Source organism: Amborella trichopoda, chromosome 6, assembly GCF_054954075.1.
Source record: "Amborella trichopoda isolate Santa Cruz 75 chromosome 6, AtrichopodaSantaCruz75HAP2 v2.0, whole genome shotgun sequence".
Lineage (NCBI taxonomy): Eukaryota > Viridiplantae > Streptophyta > Magnoliopsida > Amborellales > Amborellaceae > Amborella > Amborella trichopoda.
Genome location: NC_142341.1, coordinates 53,456,152 through 53,474,343, shown reverse-complemented (window position 1 = coordinate 53,474,343; position 18,192 = coordinate 53,456,152). Strand labels below are relative to the sequence as shown.

General features: G+C 36.4%; 1 protein-coding gene across 2 annotated transcripts; it reads left to right on the top strand.

Annotated features, from left to right (window-relative positions):
- Positions 1 to 2,166: 2,166 nt before the first annotated feature.
- On the top strand, positions 2,167 to 18,081 carry LOC18448522 (Alpha-L RNA-binding motif/Ribosomal protein S4 family protein). Of its 2 annotated transcripts, XM_006858583.4 has the most exons (5): positions 2,167 to 2,316; positions 2,757 to 2,983; positions 13,438 to 13,545; positions 16,311 to 16,385; positions 17,621 to 18,081. In XM_006858583.4, exons 2-5 carry the CDS (start codon positions 2,850 to 2,852, stop codon positions 17,850 to 17,852), a joined length of 549 nt encoding a protein of 182 aa, XP_006858645.1. In that variant the 5' UTR covers positions 2,167 to 2,316; positions 2,757 to 2,849; the 3' UTR covers positions 17,853 to 18,081. The 2 variants fall into 2 exon arrangements, with proteins under 2 accessions (XP_006858645.1, XP_011628669.1); XM_011630367.3 differs by lacking the exon at positions 13,438 to 13,545.
- The last annotated feature ends 111 nt before the right edge of the window (positions 18,082 to 18,192 follow it).

Genomic DNA, 18,192 nt, shown 5'->3' with positions numbered 1-18,192 from the left:
TACCAAATTTAATGGTAATCATTTGAGGTCCTACACACATGAGTGGGAGAGGGTCCTATCGAATCATTTCTCATATATATATATATATATTATATGGAAAAAGCTAAAAAACACTTATAGGCGAAAATAAATAGTGTTTGCCACTGTCACGGACTTGCTATGTCCGTGGTGGTTTATTGAACGGAATCGCAATGGATGACACGTGGTTTGTGGCGGTTGAAAAATCCTCATCGCCCAAAAACAACGAACGGCGATAGCGTTATGGGTGAGATCACTGTAGCATCTCGCCCATAGGTGTTGTGTAGATGCTTCATATACACAATCATGTCTGATCGGGTCCGACAATTTCGGGTTTGGGTCTAAGTCCGGGTCCCATAATTTCTTTTGGGGTCCAAGCCCTCTAGACCCGACCTAACTCGTTGCCACCCCGAAGTACTTTGAAACTTGGATCATTACCCATTTATTCGGGTTGGATTACTATTGTGATCGATCCAACTAAGTAATTTAAAAAATAAATAATATAAAAATCTTTAAACTATGAATTATAGGTGGGGAAATAGAGGGGACTAAAGAAAATATTAAATGAGATTAAAAAATAATAATATATGTATATAACAGGGGGTTTTAGGGAAGAACCAGCCAGGACCGTGCCAATCCGAAAATTGATTTAGTACAAATTGATTCCCATCCAAATTACCCATTAGGAGTGGAAATTGACTGGTGGTGGCCTCTAACCCAACCTCAACAGGCAAGCGAGTATTGGGTCTAGGAGTGGGATTAGATCTGGGCTAGGAGATCAGGCTCGAGCATATGACTGGTAACAGTATTTCATACTCGATATTGGATCGGGCATCTAGTGCTTCTACATATGTGCAGCTTCAATCCGGGATGAATGGTGAAAAATAATAATAGAAAAAAAAAGAAGGAATTGGAATAGGGAAGCTCTGTGTCCACAAAACTGATTTTTGTATACTTCAAAAAAATGGAAATTTATGTCAACCTACCTTTAAATTTTTTTATTGCTAAAAATAAAAAATACTATGTTAGAAAATCTCATTTATTGGTTTTCTTAATATAACAATAAACTAAAAATAAATTATTCCTTACAAAAAAGCGTTGCAGCCAATAAGTTTATTCATGCGGACCCGATGTGGCTTTGAATTTGGTTAATTTGATTAAGGTAAGTATATTAATATGAGGTTGAAAGGGCGATAGGAACCGCTGTTGTCAAGGGGAGTAAAGTTCAACTTCGATGGCAGTTCTTTGGGAAATTTGGGACCGATAAAAATTGAAGGAGTTGTGAGGAATTCCAGAAGAGTGAGGTAATTTTTTGTTTCACAAGACCATGTGGATGTGTCATTGCAAATCAGGTTGAGTGAATTGCTTCGTTGAAAGGGATTTTTTAAATGTTATTAATTGGTGTAATAAGGAGTCTAGCCTGTCGAAAACTCAAAGCAACTTGGATGCAATTTATGGATTTATGTGGCACGATGGTGGTTTATTTCGTGTAATGAAATAGTCTATGAGAGTTTATTTTTTTATGCTTTTGTATTTTTCTTTTAATGTAAAAAATAAAATATAATATTATAAAAAAAAAAGTGCGATTTCTATAACGTTGCAACCTTAAACAATCCAAATAAAGCACACCTCCAAATTTTATCATAACATATAATTTTGGTTTAAAAAATTCTTAAGATTATCTTAAAATCTATTTTAGTATCTAATTATAAAATTTTTGACTTCAAAAGTTGTTAAAATCAAATAGATCTATAAACATATATAACTCTTGAAAATAGACAGTCTATATAATCTGTTGCAAGATGCATTATTTCAAAGACTCGAAATCATTTTTTTCCTCTATATTTATACATCTCCATGTCGAGATGATCAATTATAGAGTTTTTCAACATTAAAACAACCTTTTCCAATGGATTTTTGAAGTGCATGTGTAATTCTACATTTTAGGGTTGCAATCTTATATAATTTTTTTTTTCAAAAATAATTATTTTGATAAAAAACTATTTATTTTGCTGGAACTTGAACAAATCGTGATGTTTCGAATATTAAAGTGCCTAAAAAATTTGCCGATTTGATAATTGGTGGCCCTAGAAATAGCAAACATATGAAAATTAATAAAAGATATTGTTTGATGTCGATTTCGAACCAATGGAAAAACTTTGCAAAACGTAAAACCCTTTCTAAATCCTTGAAGCCTCGTCGCTGCCCTCCGCAAACCCTAGGTTGAAGAAGGGAAAGGGACTCGCTCATAGAAGCCGCTTGCTCCATCGCCATCATCACAGAGCAGGAACCCAAAAAGTGCGTTTGTTTTTCTTTATACTGTTTATTTTTAGTTTTGTTGGGTATTAGGGTACTGACTGCCTGTCATGTATTTTAAGGTATTCATTGTTTATTGAATCAGACTAATTGTTCAAGATTTAGGGCTTATGACCATGGTTTTTACACCTTACCTACCTTTTTCAGGGAGCTATAGACATTGTATATAAGCTCTCCCTCAGTGAAGTGTTTTATCATGTGCTAGAGAACAGATGAGCTATGGTTTTTCGCAAGCTTGACATAAGGAATACTATATTTTACGATTAGAAGGGTTGTGGTCTCTTTGTTTCCTTCTCACTGAACTGTAGAAATTCGAAATATATTCCTTATAATATATTTTATTTTCTTGGTGTAGAACATAGTTTGTTTGCATTTAATGCCAATGAATCAGAGGTCTGATACCTATGCTTCTGCTGTTCTAGTGTTTGATGTTGCTGAGAGCGTGAGACCCATTTTGTGAAGGACACAGTTTTTCTTTCGGGGTTTCTACTTTGTGTTTGTTTGTCTGAGTAATCATGAGGAAGCTCAAATTCCATGAGAAGAAGCTTACAAAGAAGGTCAACTTTCTGGATTGGAAGAGGGAAGATGGTCACAGGGAAGCAATGGTTATGCAGCGATACCATGTCACTGGCCGAGACGACTACAAGAAGTGAGTCTTTCACTATTACTTTGAGTACAACCACCCATTTTCTCCATTTTGGTGCTTCTTAAACAACAGGCAATCTTTTATTAGATGCATGTAACTTTAGAACAATTTTGGTAGATTAATTTCAGTGTAGCGATTATTTCTTTGTTTTTTTTAGATACATCTTTACCTGTTTTATCACTTACATTTTATCATTATAATTTCTGCTTGTGATCTCATTTTACATGCATATAAAATAATATGTCATTTTGAATTTTAATGTTACATACCTTTACATAGCCAACAGTGGATTCTGTGTCAATGTCTATGCAATGCTGGTTGAAACCCTTGCATTGTATTTAAGCCTCAGAAATAGAGGAATTTCCATCTCCTACTTGTTTACCATAACATGTCATTTCTCGTTTCTTAAAACCTTTTGGGCCTTTAAAACTTCCACTTTCTTGAGGGTGTTCTCCATTCCACTATTTAGAAATTAGAACGATTTTGGTATATTAATGTTATTGTAGATCGACTTTATTTAAGTACATGTTTACTAGCTTTGTTAAGCAAGTCTTATCATTATATTTTCTGCATGTTGTTTCATTTTACTTGCACATGCACTAATGGGTATTTTTGGACTTTGATGTTAGATACCGCTATAACTAACGTCAAATAGTTGGGATAAGCCTCGGATGATGATGGTGATGAATGTCATAATACCCCTATAGTTAGAACAGTGGCTTCCATGCCAGTGTCCATATAATGCTAGCTGCAACCCTTGCATTATTTTTAAGTATTGACAATAGAGAATCCCAATTTCCCATTGGTTTACTATAACGTGTCATTACTGCCCCAAGCCTTTGTTTCTTAAAACTCTCTGAATGCTTGGTGGACCTTTAAACCCCAACTCTCTTGAGGTTGTTCTCCATTCTACCCCTTTATGTTCCTTTGATGCATGTTCTAGATTAATTTCAACGGATCATTGATAAATCCTCCTCCTCACTATCACAATAACTTTATGTGGTTGAACACCAAATAAATGATATTATATCTAGTTCAATAAAGGGCACTTCTTATGATGAAGAGAATTAAAAAAAATAAAGAATCACATTTTTCAGTCCTTTGCTTATCCCCTATAGCAGTGCAACCAGCACAGGACAACGTATAACTACATCTCTAATTTGAATCCTTGTGAAAATCATTGCCTAAAGAATCCTGCACCATGGCTGCAAAAATTTACCACATATCACCCTACTGCGTCAATTTTCTAGGTCAAACTGCAAAAATGAAAATTACATGATTTGAATGAAAAGAAGAGCTCCATCGTTTCTTCTTCCTTCATGTACATGTTATAGAAACTCAGTAAGTGATTCACTGCCCCTAGGCAGACTTGAGAGGCTTGGGTTCCTAGTAATTGTAACTGCAGTGGTGTTTAGGTTAGCGCATGTACTTATCTAGTTGTGTCTATGTGATGACCCCAAAGTCTGCTTTGGACACTCATTGAGTCATTTAGGTATTGACCTTGTCTCTATGACGTCAATTGTAATGTAGTTTTTGTTGGTTTGTGAACCAGCTTTGCTTTATGGGGCGGAATGTTGGGCGGTCAAAAAACAACATACCCATAGGATGAATGTAGATGAGATGAGGATGTTGAGATGGATGAGTAGCAAGACAAGAAGGGAAGGAATTTAAAATGAATATATTTGGGAGAACTTAGGTGTGGCCCCAATAGGCGATAAAATGAGAGAGAGTAAACTTAGATGGGCTGGCCATGTGCAGTTGATGCAGCCATGCCCAAGCCGATGGTTCGTGGCTGGGCCAAGAGGGGTCGTAGGACCCAAGAGGGAAAGAAAGCGGCAATGATAAAATAAGGGGGGATTATTTGAGTTGTTTTAATTTTTTATTCTTTTGATAAGAATAGGGAGTGCGCATGGATAATTAGGAGGGCATGAGTTTATCTTGTGGGCTAACACTAAAAACCAAGATATCAGCAAAATAAACCACAACAAATTTACCAATAAAAGAACGAAGTACCTCAGTTATTAGGCGCATGAACGTGCTTGGTGCATTAGAAAGCCCGAATGGCATCACAAGCCACTCATGGAGTCCATCTCGAGTTTTGAATGCGGTCTTCCATTCATCCCCAGGACGAATCCGAATTTGATGTTACCCACTCTTTAAATCAATCTTTGAGAAAACCTTGACTTCATTAAGCATATCTAACATATCATCGAGTATGGGTATGGGAAATCGATACTTGATTGTAATTTTGTTGATTGCTCGACTGTCTCCACACATCCAACATGACCCATCTTTTTTTGGAGTAAGTAATGCAAGGACAACACATGGTGACATGCTTTCTCAAATCAATCCCTTCTTAAGCAAATCAACAACTTGTCTGTGCAACTCTTCATGTTCCATGGGGCTCATTCGATAATGGGTCAAAATTGGTAGGCTAGAACCAGGCACCAAGTCAATGTGATGTTGAATATTTCTTATTGGAGGAAGACCATCAGGTAATTCTTTAGGCATCAAATCTTTATATTCTCAAGTAGAGGTTTAACAGACCTAGGAATTGTAGTCGGTGCTGAATTTTCTTTTGCATGCAACACATAAATAACATCCATATCCTTGCTGCTCCCTTTTAATTTTTGCACATTAAGCAACTTTGAACCCTCCTCTTTAGTGGATTTGGGTGTAGGAGTTGCTTCATAGGGTGGAGTGTGATATTAATACCATCATGATCATAAAGCCATGGTCTACCAAGTAATATGTGATATGCATCCATAGTTACGACATCACACCACACTTCATCTTTATAATTGGCACCCATGGAAAAAGAGATTAAACATCGAATAAGAACTGGTAGTTCACCTTCTTTCTTGAACCACTGGATGTGATATGGGCGTAGGTGCTTATGCTCCTTCAATTGAAGTTTATCCACCATCTCTTTAGACACAATGTTTTCACTGCTTCCACCTTCAATTAGTATTGTGCATAACTTGCCTCTTGATGTGCAAGTTGTTCGAAAAATATTGTGTCTCAGCCACTTCTCGTCCTCACTAGGTCTTGGGGTTGATAGCATGGTTCGTTGGACAACTAAGGCTTCATCGCTTTCATCTCCGTACAACTCCTAATCTCACAAGGCTCAGTCCCTTCATAAGACTGGTTCGTCTCAATATCACCTTGGTCTTCCTAGGTGTATCCTTCATTGTCTTCGTCTTCATAATTTTCTTCGGCCAAATTAACTTTGGCAGGCGGTTGACATGAGGGGCAATTGAATGCCCTATGCCCAGGCTGTTGGCACTTGAAACACACAATTTGTGTATTATCACGAGGTGTTTTAGGTGCTTCCAGCTCTCTCCCAACACCACCTCTCCCCATATTAGGGTGGCCTAGTTGGGAAATTCTGAGAGGTTTGGTTTCCAAGCCCTATAGGTGGTCTTCTAAAGGTTAAAGCTTGCTGCCCCTCTATTGAAGTAGAGCCTCTTGTCACTAAGCTATTTCTCTCAAGACCGAGATTGACTATTTCCTCTGCTTTGAGGGCCAAAGTATAGGCATCAGACATCTTATAGACATCTTTGAAGGCCAATTCATTCTAAATGCCTTGATTTAGCCCATTCAAGTAGCGACTTATTTTTTGATCTTCATACTCCTGTAAATTTGCCCTAGATGTCAAAATATAGAACTCTTCAGTATAGTCATTTACTGACTTTTTACCTTGCTTGAGGTTTTGACACCTTTGGTACAAAGTTCGGGCATAATTTACTGGTAAAAATTTTCGGCGCATCTTCGTCTTCATTTTTTCCCATGAATTAATTTTTTCTTTGCCCTATCGAAGACGATCCTGTTTCAAATCATCCCACTAAACCAATGCATGGCCAGAAAATTTTGTGGCTACTAATTTTACTTTTTTGTGATCTGCAATATCTCTGTACTCAAACACTTTCTCTACTTTACTTAGCCAATCAAGAAAAATCATCTGCTTGCAATCGACCATGGAACTCTGGAATATCAATTTTTATTCCAGGTTCTCTTTCGCTTTCCAACAATCGAAGAATTCGTTCATTGACTTTGTCATTAGCCGGGGCCACCCAAGGTTGGTTAGGAACAATATGCATACCTCTTTCATCTCAGTTGCCTTGAGTTCCAACGCCGATATCCGGATTCCTTCCATCTTAAAGCCGAGCGAACTTTTGCACAAGCTCATCTACTTTCTCAGCTACGGGCATGAATTGGTCTACTCTCTCTGCTAGGCTTGAACTAATCCAGTCAATAACTTTAATTCATCGAGGGGTGTCTCTTGTGAGGCCATCAGAACCCGCTTTGATACCAATTGATGCAGGGAGAAAATAAAACCAGAAAATTAACATTAAAAACAAGAAGGTTGAGAGAAAATACCCTCTTTCAAAAGTCTGCAAGGGAATCCACCCCAAAACAATCTCTTCACGAGACCAAATTCTATTCAATTAATTCACTCTGATTTACAATAAAGGGAAACCTCTCTTTAAATAGACTAATAAAAAAAAAGAAGATAAGCAAAGGAAAAACCTCTCTACACGCACTCTCCTATGTTATCTCTCCTCCCTATTTTCTCTCATCCCTATTTTCCTCTCTTAACTTCACGTACCTTCCAATGTTTTCATCCAAAGCTTCTCGTGTTTTTATCTAAAGCTTCGCACGTTTTTATCCAAAGCCAACCTATTATTGAAAAGATAAAACTCCCCTTAGATTTAACCTTATCCTATTTACATTACAAATTAATTAACCCAACTGATACAAGATAAACACAAGATAAACTCATATTGAGAAAACCTTTGAAAAGGTAACCCTCCTCATTATTCATGCGCACTCCCTATTCTTATCAAAAGAATAAAAAATTAAAATAACTCTAATAATCCCCCCTTATTACATCATTGCCCCTTTCTTTCCCTCTTGGGTCCTACGACCCTTCTTGGCCTAGCCACGAACCATCGGCTGGGCATGGCTGCATCATTTGAGTTTCATGGAGACCCTCTAGAAGTTGAAGAAGTAGTTGATATGATGAAGCAATTACCGAGAAAGAAAGCTGAGGGAATTGAGCAAGTTTTGAAGATTGAAAGCTTTCAAATTCGAAAAGGTTCCTATCGCCAATATCTAGTCAAATGGAACGACATGCCATACTTTGATAGCACGTGGATTTCTGAGCAAGAATTCAAAAGGGTGGATCCAAACTTATATCGCATCTATACTGAAGCCAACTCGTCGGAGTCAAGTTCCTTTCAACTGGGGAGGAATGATGCAGCCTTGTCCCAGCCGATGGTTCGTGGCTGGGCCAAGAAGGGTCGTAGGACACAAGAGGGAAAGAAAAGGGCAATGATGTAATAAGGGGGGATTATTTGGGTTATTTTAATTTTTTATTCTTTTGACAAGAATAGGGAGTACGCAGGGATAATTAGGAGGTCATGAGGTTATCTTGTATCGGTTGGGTTAGTTAGTTTGGAATGTAAATAGGATAAGGTTAATCTAATGGGAGTTTTTATCTTTTCAATAATGGGTGTTTTTATCTTTTCAATAATGGGTTGGCTTTGGATAAAAACGTGGGAATCGGGAAGATTTGGATGAAAACGTGGGAAGGTACGTGAAGTTAAGAGGAAAATAGGGATGAGACAAAATCGGGAGGAGAGATAAAATAGGAGAGTGCGTGTAGAGAGGTTTTTCCTTTGCTTATCTTTTTTTTTTATTAGTCGATTTAAAAGGAGGTTTCCCTTCATTGTAAATCAGAGTGAATTAATTGAATAGAATTTGGTCTCGTGAAGAGATTGTTTTAGGGTGGATTCCCTTGCAGACCTTTGAGAGAGAGTATTTTCTCTCAACCTTCCTTTTTTAGCGTTAATTTTCTGGTTTTATTTTCTCCTTGCATCAGCAATGCAGACCCAGTATAACACCTGTTAGGAAGTGCGAGTTAGTTCAAGTGGAAGGCTAAAAAAGGGCAAGGGGTAGGCCCAAAAGGCCATGGTTGGAAGCAGTGTTAAAAAAAACGGATTGGTGACTCTAATTGTTCACACTCATACCCATGTCGGATCGGTGGATCGTATTGGAGAATCGGTCGAATTGGCAATTTTTGTCTCAAAATTTTTTCAAAAAATCACTATAAATATCTAAATATAGTATTCTTTTAGTTTATAAAAGAAATTAGGAGTGATGCATTATGTACTTTCATTACTTTGTAAAAATAGGTGAACACTGAGACGTTTTTCTATCTGAATGTCTGTATAATAATTAATTATAACATAGCATTATAATATTGCATCTAAGTAATTTTAAATATTAGAAAATACTTCAATATTATAAGAATAAAATAATAATTTCCATATAAAGTGAAATTAGCTTACATCAAAGTATCAAACATTTATTAATTCACTTTACTCATCCAAAAGTATCACAACCTAATTAACTAATATTATATACTAAAATTGAAAGTGTTAGTTTATATTTTCAAATTTTTGTACTATACAAATAAGAGCAAATCTAAAATATCTTATAATATCTTCTAACTTAAAAGATATTATTTACAACTATAAGAAAAAATAATACATTACGAAATTTATAGTGCAAATAAATTAATAAATGAAATCCAAGATTTGGATACTAATGTACAATTATTAACTATAATATTATAATAAACACGATTCAATAATTTCTATATAACAACTTAGTACAATTCAAAATTATATCAAATTTTTATTGTTGTATAAAATAAGTTGTAATAATAACAAATTAACAATAAGTTATTAGTTAATTTTTGTAAAAATTATAAATATATTATTTAAAATTACAAGTTAGACTAAATATGAAAATAACATAATTAATATAATAATAATAATTTATTAAATCATATAACAAATTAATATATTAAATGATGTGATGTTTTATATATATATATAGAGAGAGAGAGAGAGGGGGGGAGAGAGAGAGATGGAGGGGGTGTTTGGTGGGTGGAGAGAGTACTGCTGTAGTTGCATGGGAGGAATGGAATAATTTGTCCCACATTGAATTGGGACGCTAAAATAAACCGCTATAAAATACCTATAACAACTTCAATTATGGAAAGTGAAGTGTACGTCATAGGTGGAGTGGTTTGTGGTGTAGCTCACGTGGCATCATGTGGTGAGGTGTGTAAAACCTTGGTTGAATGTGTGCCCTGCATTTTATAATAAACACCAAAATGGTCCATGCAAACTGGGCATGCAAAAGGGTTTGCTGACGCCACCAAGTCTGAATTTATGACGTCACAAGCGATTTTTTATAAAAAACGGTCGAATCCTGTTTTTTGCTGGATTCGAAACGGTATTGGCGATTCCCAATCCAAATCGCCAGATTCCGGATCGGGTTACTGAGTTTTTAAGCACTGGTTGGAAGCAGTGAGAAAAGATATGGGAACTTATGGCCTCATTGAGGGTATGATGACCCTTGATAGAGTAAAATGGTAGACTAACATTCGTGTAGGCGAACCCAAATAGTTGGGAAGAGTTTCTGATGATGATGATTGTGAGCCATGTAGGTATTGGGTTCTACTTCTGTTCTATGCATCTATTGTCTTACTGATGGTTACTTCTAGGTACACATAAAAGGGGGAGGGACAAAGCAAAACACATTTCACATTTGTTTCTGTATGCATCTGGTACTTTGGATTTTCGGAATGTCTTTGAAGTTGGGAAAATCTCTCATATGTTCTGAGAATTTTCATGTATATTTTGAGCTTTTCTCATTTTGAATCTAATCCTAGGTATGAAAAACTTTGTGGGATGGTTACAAAGCTTGGGAACATCTTGAAGCAAATTGATCCCAAGGATCCTTTCAGGGCCTAGGCACTCTAGAGAGGCTTGGGTTCCTAGTGATTGTAACTGCACTGGTGTTTAGATTAGCACATGTACTCAGTGTATCAAAAAGCACTAGGCGGGCGCCCAGAACCTGGGTGGCTGCCTAATTGAAAAAAAATAAAAATCCCATTGTCCCAATATACCATATTCCAACAATCCAACTTGAAAAAAATAAAATAAAAAAATAGAAGTCGAGAAGAGAATTTTGATAATCCATATTGTTAAAACAGTAAACCATACAAGTGATATAAAAGTCAACACCCAACACAACAAAAATATAGAATATATACAGTCTAACAAAAGTCAACACAACAGTCAACAGACTCAAGTCACTCAACACTAGACTATACAGTATAACAAAAGTCAACAGTCAACAAACTCAACACAACAGTCAATAGACTCAACACTCAGCACCAAGAGGCAAGAGTCTTCAATCATCATCATCATCAGAAGGAATATCAATAGTGTAAGCCTCATCATATGCATCAGAGTCGAGGCCATCATCATCAGAGTCATCTCCCTCTTCAATATAACGTTCATCCTCCTCAGTTTCTTCTGAATCTGCCTCTTCCTCCTCTTCTTCTACCTTCTTCTTACTAGTATGTGTAGTCTGTGCAGATGAGGCCCTAAGAGTCTTGGCTGCTGTACCCTTTTTTTTGTGCTTCTCTGAACTTAAATATTGTATAATTTCCTCCTTGGTAGCCTCAGGAACATTTGTACACAGGGCAACATCCCCCGTAATACTGGCAAGATGTTTTTTAAACCAGTAAATGCCTCCATTAGTATCCTTTCCACAATAATTACATTTAATACGATTTTTATCACTTGGATTCGGGATATAGCCATACTTCCAACCCGGATCACCACTCCGACGACTAGAAGTTGGAGAAGATACTTCCATAGAACAAGGCTTATTTTCATCCTTTTTTGGTTCTTCAAAATTCAAAAGATATCTAATCTCATTTCGAACTGCTTTAGGAACCTTTGTACAAGAAGCAAAATTACTTCTAACACCAGCAAGGTGTTTTTTGAATCGGCTAATACCCCTATTGGTATCTTTTCACAAAAATTACACCTTATAGAATTTTTATCATTTGGTTTTGGGTTATATCCATACTTTCAAACCGGATCACTTTTTCTAGGAGTAGCAGAAATAGATCTATGATAAGGATTTTGTTCTTGTTTTTGTTTTACATAACTTAAAAATTTCTTACTCTCCTCTCTAACAGCTTCAAGAACATTGTTACAAGGGGCAACATCCCCCTTAATACCGACAAGATGTTTCTTAAACCGGTTTATGCCTCATTTTGTATTTTTTTCACAAAAAATTGCATCTAACGCAATTTTTGTCATTTGGATTCGGGTTGTACCCATATTTCCAACCCGGATCTCCACTCCGACTAACTCCTGAAGAAGACATCTTAAAATAAATCAAGCAATCTAAAAAATGCACTTACTTTGGTTGCTTGAATTCCAAAACTTTAAGAAACACTTCCATGATTCGATGATCGATCGAATGAAATGTTGTGTTTTGGAGGTTTTTTTTTGGTCTTAAAGGGGCTTCTTGTGGATTTAGGGTTCAAATGAACCTAAAAGCCATCATTCTTAACCTTTAAATCTTTCAAAATAACAAAACGAAAAAAAAAAAATTCATTTTTTCCGCCTCTGGGCCGGCCAGAGGCCCTGGGCCTGCTCAGGGCTGGGCGCTAGGCGGCGGCCTAGGCGGGTTCCGTACCACCTAGGCGGCCGCCCAAGGATGGACCGCCCAGTTTTTTCGCCTAGGCGCTGGGAGGTCCGTTTTTTAGATCAATGCATGTACTTATCTAGAAATTCCATAGGTCCAAGTGTCATCTCTAACCCTAAAGTTTGCTTTGGACACTCAGTGAATCATTTAGGTATTGATCTTGTCTCTATGAGGTCAATTGAAATGTATTTTTGGTTGGTTTGTGAACCAGCTTTGCTTTATAGGGTGGAATGTTGGGCGGTTAAGAATTAACATGCGCATAGAATGAATGTAGTTGAGATGAGGATGTTGAGATGCATGAGTGGCAAGACAAGAAGGGATAGAATTCGAAATGAATACATTTGGGAGAACTTAGGTGTGGCCCCAATAGGCGATAAAATGAGAGAAAGCAAACTTAGATGGGTTGGCCATGTACAGGGCAGACCCAATACAACACCTATTAGGAAGTGTGAGTTAGTTCAATTGGAAGGCTCGGAAAGGACAAGTGGTAGGCCCAAAAGGTCATGGTTGGAAGTAGTGAGAAAAAATATGGAGACTTATTACCTCATTGAGGGTATGGCCCTTGATAGAGCAAAATGGTAGACATTTGTGGCGAACCCAAATAGTTGGGAAAATGCTCTAATGATGATGATTGTGAGACACGTAGGTATTGGGTTCTACTTCTGTCTATGCATCTATTAAGTGTCTTGCTAATGATTACTTCTAGGTAACATAAAAGGGAGAGAGAGAAAACAAAACACGATTGGCATTTGTTTCTGTATGCATTAGGGACTTTGGATTTTTGGAATGTCTTTGAAGTTGGGAAAATCCCTTATATGTTCTGAGAACTTCATGTATATTCTGAGCTTTTCTCTTTTTGAATATAATCCTAGGTATCAAAAACTCTGTGGGATGGTTACAAAGCTTGGGAACATCTTGAAGCAGATCGATCCCAAGGATCCTTTCAGGATAAAGATGACAGATGAGCTCATAGAAAAATTGTAAGTACATGTGATTGATCTAGCTAGCCCTATATGGATGCCATGGCTCTTATTCTATGGGTGCTCATTATGCGTAGTTTAGAAAACAGGTGCTTGTAAAGTTTTTTCAAATTTCAAACTTTTCTCTGTTATTTGACATTATCTGCTTGTTACATTAATCTTTTATGTTATATATATATATATATATATATATATATATATATATATTGTTTTTTGACATAATATTTTAGATGAGTTAAGTTTAATAAATAACATACTGTTTTTTCCAATATGGTATAAAACTATCATAAGCTAGCCTCATGTAATGAAAATTATGTTTTTGAATTTCTTAATACGTTATTATTATTTTAAACTGTCAGCAATTTTTAATAAATTATTCTTTTTCTATTGTTATTGATAAAGTGAAGCTAATATTAGTTGGTTCATATGAAATTTCATGTTTCCCGCTGAACATTCATGGTCATGTGGTATGCCACTTATTTAACAGCTTGAAAACTTGAAAGTTTTTTAAATTTAGGAAGAATTGGAAAATTTTTTCTAGAAATTGAGATCGAACTTGGCTAACACATAGGGAATCTTGTGTATGGAGATTGGAAATCTCATGTTCGGAGATGCTAAAAGTTAACAGAATCCTTGTGTAATCCTAAGAAACACAACCCATAGTTTGCCCTTCAGGTGGGGTTTTTCTTTCCTTGATGTTTTTTTGGAAAAAAGGGAAGGGGGGGGGGGGGGGGGGGGGGGGGGGGGGTTGTGGGGGGATGGTGGTGGCAGGGAGACCACCGGGGAATTGCGATGCCCATGTACATGGAGTGCAATCCCCTATGTATGTGTAGTGCGACACCCCAGGATCATCATGGTTGAATGTGTATTAAGCACACTACTTGATATTCTGTTCTTTTTCCTTTATGTATGAGTGCAATGGTATGCTAAAAAACACAATAACAACAGCGCAAAAACACAATAACGACAGCAATGTGCATATTGTATATGCAACTAATTTCCACCATAGCTTTTATTATGAAAAATTACAATTCTGCTACTTAAGAGGTAGTTAATAAGTAATTTTTTACCAACATAGGAAAAGTTAAAACAGTAATGATGTATCTCATTTTCATCATAACATCATATGGAACGTAGCCTATGTGATGCTGTGATAGAAGATGATTACTTCATGTCATTTCAAATGACTCATCTTAAAATTATAGAAGCATTGGAGAGATGTCCAAGTGTGTATGGAATGCCATGTGACTTTCATTATTTACTTAAATGCTAAGCTTCAACGTGACATGAAAATGGCTGAGTTACATGTTTTCATTTTTACTTAATTCTCAAGAAAGCAGGAAATATGTGTGGCCATTTATCATGTAAATCAGGGAGCATGCAATGACCACCAAGTGTCCTGAGCCTCGTATTTTCTTTTTATTTATTTGTTAAGTAGAAAATAAATGACGTTTTTATTTGTCATGTAAACCGATTCTCTTCTCCCTACACTACCCATAAAACATACGATCTTGCTAGGTAGCTTTGCAAATGCATATCTAGATATTTATTTTAGTATCCACAAATGTGTGTGGGCCAAACAATCCTGCTAGGCAGTTTTATCTCTGCTGTATTTTTTCATTCAAATTCTTTATAGTGCATCAAGAAGCCATTCAGGTGTGTTCTACTCGCCAAACACTGGAGATATGAATGAAACGGGCTGCTCATGAGCAGCCGAAACCTATTCCAAATCCATAAATAAAACATTTTCTGAGAAATTAGTTGTGGATTTCATGTCTTTCCGTCTTCCTAAACAATTGGACTCAATTTTTTAAAGAAAACCACAAAGGGCACACATGAGCACAATTTTTAACAACCAGTATATTAAGATACAAATAAAAAGAAAACCACAAAGGGCATATTGTTCTCAATTCTTTGTTTGTTTTCTTTTCCCCCAAAAGTATATGCCATTAAATGACACATCAGCGGGACATCTGTCTCCTCCCATCTCTAAAAAATGTGAGTATTCTTTCTCAAATCATTGAGTTGTATGATGGATCGGGAAATAAACATTGCCACCATTTCAGATTAAAGGATGTGGGAGTTTTGTGAAAGGGTGTTTTATAGCACCTTTTTATTTTAATTTTTATTTTTTTAGGGCTTTTTTGGCCCTGTACACTAGGTCGAGTCCACTCAGACTACCCGAGTTATTTGGCTCGGGCAGGGCCCCAGGCCTGAGCCTGAGCCTGAGCCTGAGCCTGAGCCGAGTTTGTGAACCTTGCTTCCATGTAACAGAAATTGATACTTAATATAATCATATATGTAATATATGTGTGTTTGTATTACAGATGGACCACATAGCATCTAACATTCTAAAAGTATTCTACAATAGTTGTAATGAACTTGAGCTATTTTTCTTTTTCTTTTCTGTAAGGTTCTAAGTTTTTCTTGTTTGGATTTTTATTGGAATCTTGATTGAAATCCTTATCCTCAGCTTGATCCATACTTCCTTTATGCTTCCCCTCACGTTTTGACTTGCTTTCCTGATAACTCACAAATGAAGTCAAATCAAATGGAGTAAATTTGTTATACATTTATTTGTGTTTTCTTGTTCCTTGGAACAATTCCATATGAGAAGCATGTCTTTGTCTTTTGAGGTGAAATTCCATTGCTTATTGCATGTAATTTTCTTTCTTTTTTTTTTTTTTTTGGGAATGACGTCATTTTTAAAATTGTGGAAATTTTTTGTATGGAAATCTATTTACGATCTTTAATGGTCAATCCAGATATAACATTGGAGTAATTCCAACAAAGAAGGGGTTGTCTTTGTGCGATCGGCTGTCTGTCTCTTCATTCTGCAGGTAAGCAGGCATGTATGAATTGTGAGAAAAAATACCTTGTACTTTTCAAAATGATCATAATGCTCCGCCCTTCTCTCTTCACCCTTGTATTCTGCCAAATGCTTTCTACTATACTTTGATGGAAAGGATAAACAAATGCTTTTGGATTTGTGAAGAAAATTGCCTTTGTAAAAACATTTACAGGAAAAGTTTTTGATACAATAATTTTGTGGAATTGTGGTAAATGGTAAATGGTAACTGGTTGATAGCAAATCTAAAATTCTAAGATTATGAAATTTGGGGAAATTTTATTTCTATATGCTGTTCAATGATGTTGTAATGTTTTGCGTATTCGGTTTCTCTCTTATATTATTTTAATGCAAACTGCTAACATTCCAAGTCCATAAATGTGTATGGATGTAACTGCATTTAAAGACATCAATCTTGAGGAAATAACAAGATTATTTCGAAATTTGTCAAAATGATGATACTTGTGAAGTACGACGTTTTTAGGGCAACTCAGTAAGAATCTTATGAGTCATGCCATTTTTGGGATCAAAGAGTTTCGTGATTCTCTTTACTTTTTGCTCTAGCATTCTTAATATGTGAGCCCCCACATGGAGGTGCCTTGATTTTGAGACCATCGTAGGATTACAATGATTTTGATCCCCCTCCGGGGAGGGGATGATTTTATTTGCTTGTCCTAGTATTTGAAAAGAGGCATGGTGGCTGCCTCAATACTACTTTAAGCAACTAACTGGACATAGCATTATGAACCCACAAATGCTGCATTCCTGTGGAAATTCCACATTAACAATGGAGGGTTGTGTATATACCCAAGGATAATATTATAGTTTTGTTTATATTAAAGTGTAAAAAGTGTCATAATTCATGGGAAAAAAAACCATAGTCCAATGAATTGAACTGTAAGTCTGATTTTATTGTCTTGCCAAAAGAAATTATAGCAAATGGTTCCGTTAGGCAACTCCTTTTATGATGCATCCTAAATGTACTCTACATTTCCAGACGCTTGATGCACATGATAACTCCTTTTCTGATATATGGCATTCTATTGCTACATCCACTGTCCTCTCCCAGAGATGGTTGGAGATCAACTGTAACACCATCTATCTATCTGTGGGAGCTGATGACCAATGTATGCTTTGCACTGTTAAATTATATCCTTAGAATGGGATTATGCATTGACAATAAGAGTAAACCCCACTGATATAGTTTTTATTATGTTGGTGTTGCAGGCGCAGGTTAGCTACAGTTTTGGTGAGACTTAAGTTTGCAGAGCACCTGAAAGAGGCAGTTACCTACATTGAGCAAGGACACATCCGTGTGGGCCCGGAGACTGTGACTGACCCTGCCTTCCTTGTCACCCGAAACATGGAAGACTTTGTGACTTGGGTCGATACTTCGAAGATTAGGAGGAAAGTTTTGCAATACAATGAGAAGTTGGATGATTATGATCTCCTCAACTAAAGTATTGGGACTCATGTAACATGGACACACATATCTATGGTTTTTGGTATATGTTAACACACCAAATACATGATACTCGTATCTAACACTTTAGAATGTTTGACACTTCTTAGTAACCTGTTTCTATTGAAATATTAGGTTAGGTATTTTACAGTCACCTAAAAGGCTACCTCCCTTTTATTTAAATGTACATATTTGTGTTTGAAAAGCCAGTTGCAAGTTCTATCAACCTTTATTAAGCAGTTTGGGAAAGTACCAAGCTCACATCATCTTTTTATTTCCAATAATGGATGGATGGTTATTCACGATTGGGCCCAATGGTCATTCGCCTCGGTGCAGT

What these genes read in the sequence shown, in the direction of transcription:
- LOC18448522 (XM_006858583.4), top strand. Translation starts at nt 2,850, where the DNA reads ATGAGGAAGCTCAAATTCCATGAGAAGAAGCTTACAAAGAAGGTCAAC. An exon ending in GGCCGAGACGACTACAAGAA is followed by an intron (nt 2,984 to 13,437) that starts GTGAGTCTTTCA and finishes ATATAATCCTAG; the next exon opens with GTATCAAAAACTCTGTGGGA. An exon ending in TCTGTCTCTTCATTCTGCAG is followed by an intron (nt 16,386 to 17,620) that starts GTAAGCAGGCAT and finishes TTGGTGTTGCAG; the next exon opens with GCGCAGGTTAGCTACAGTTT.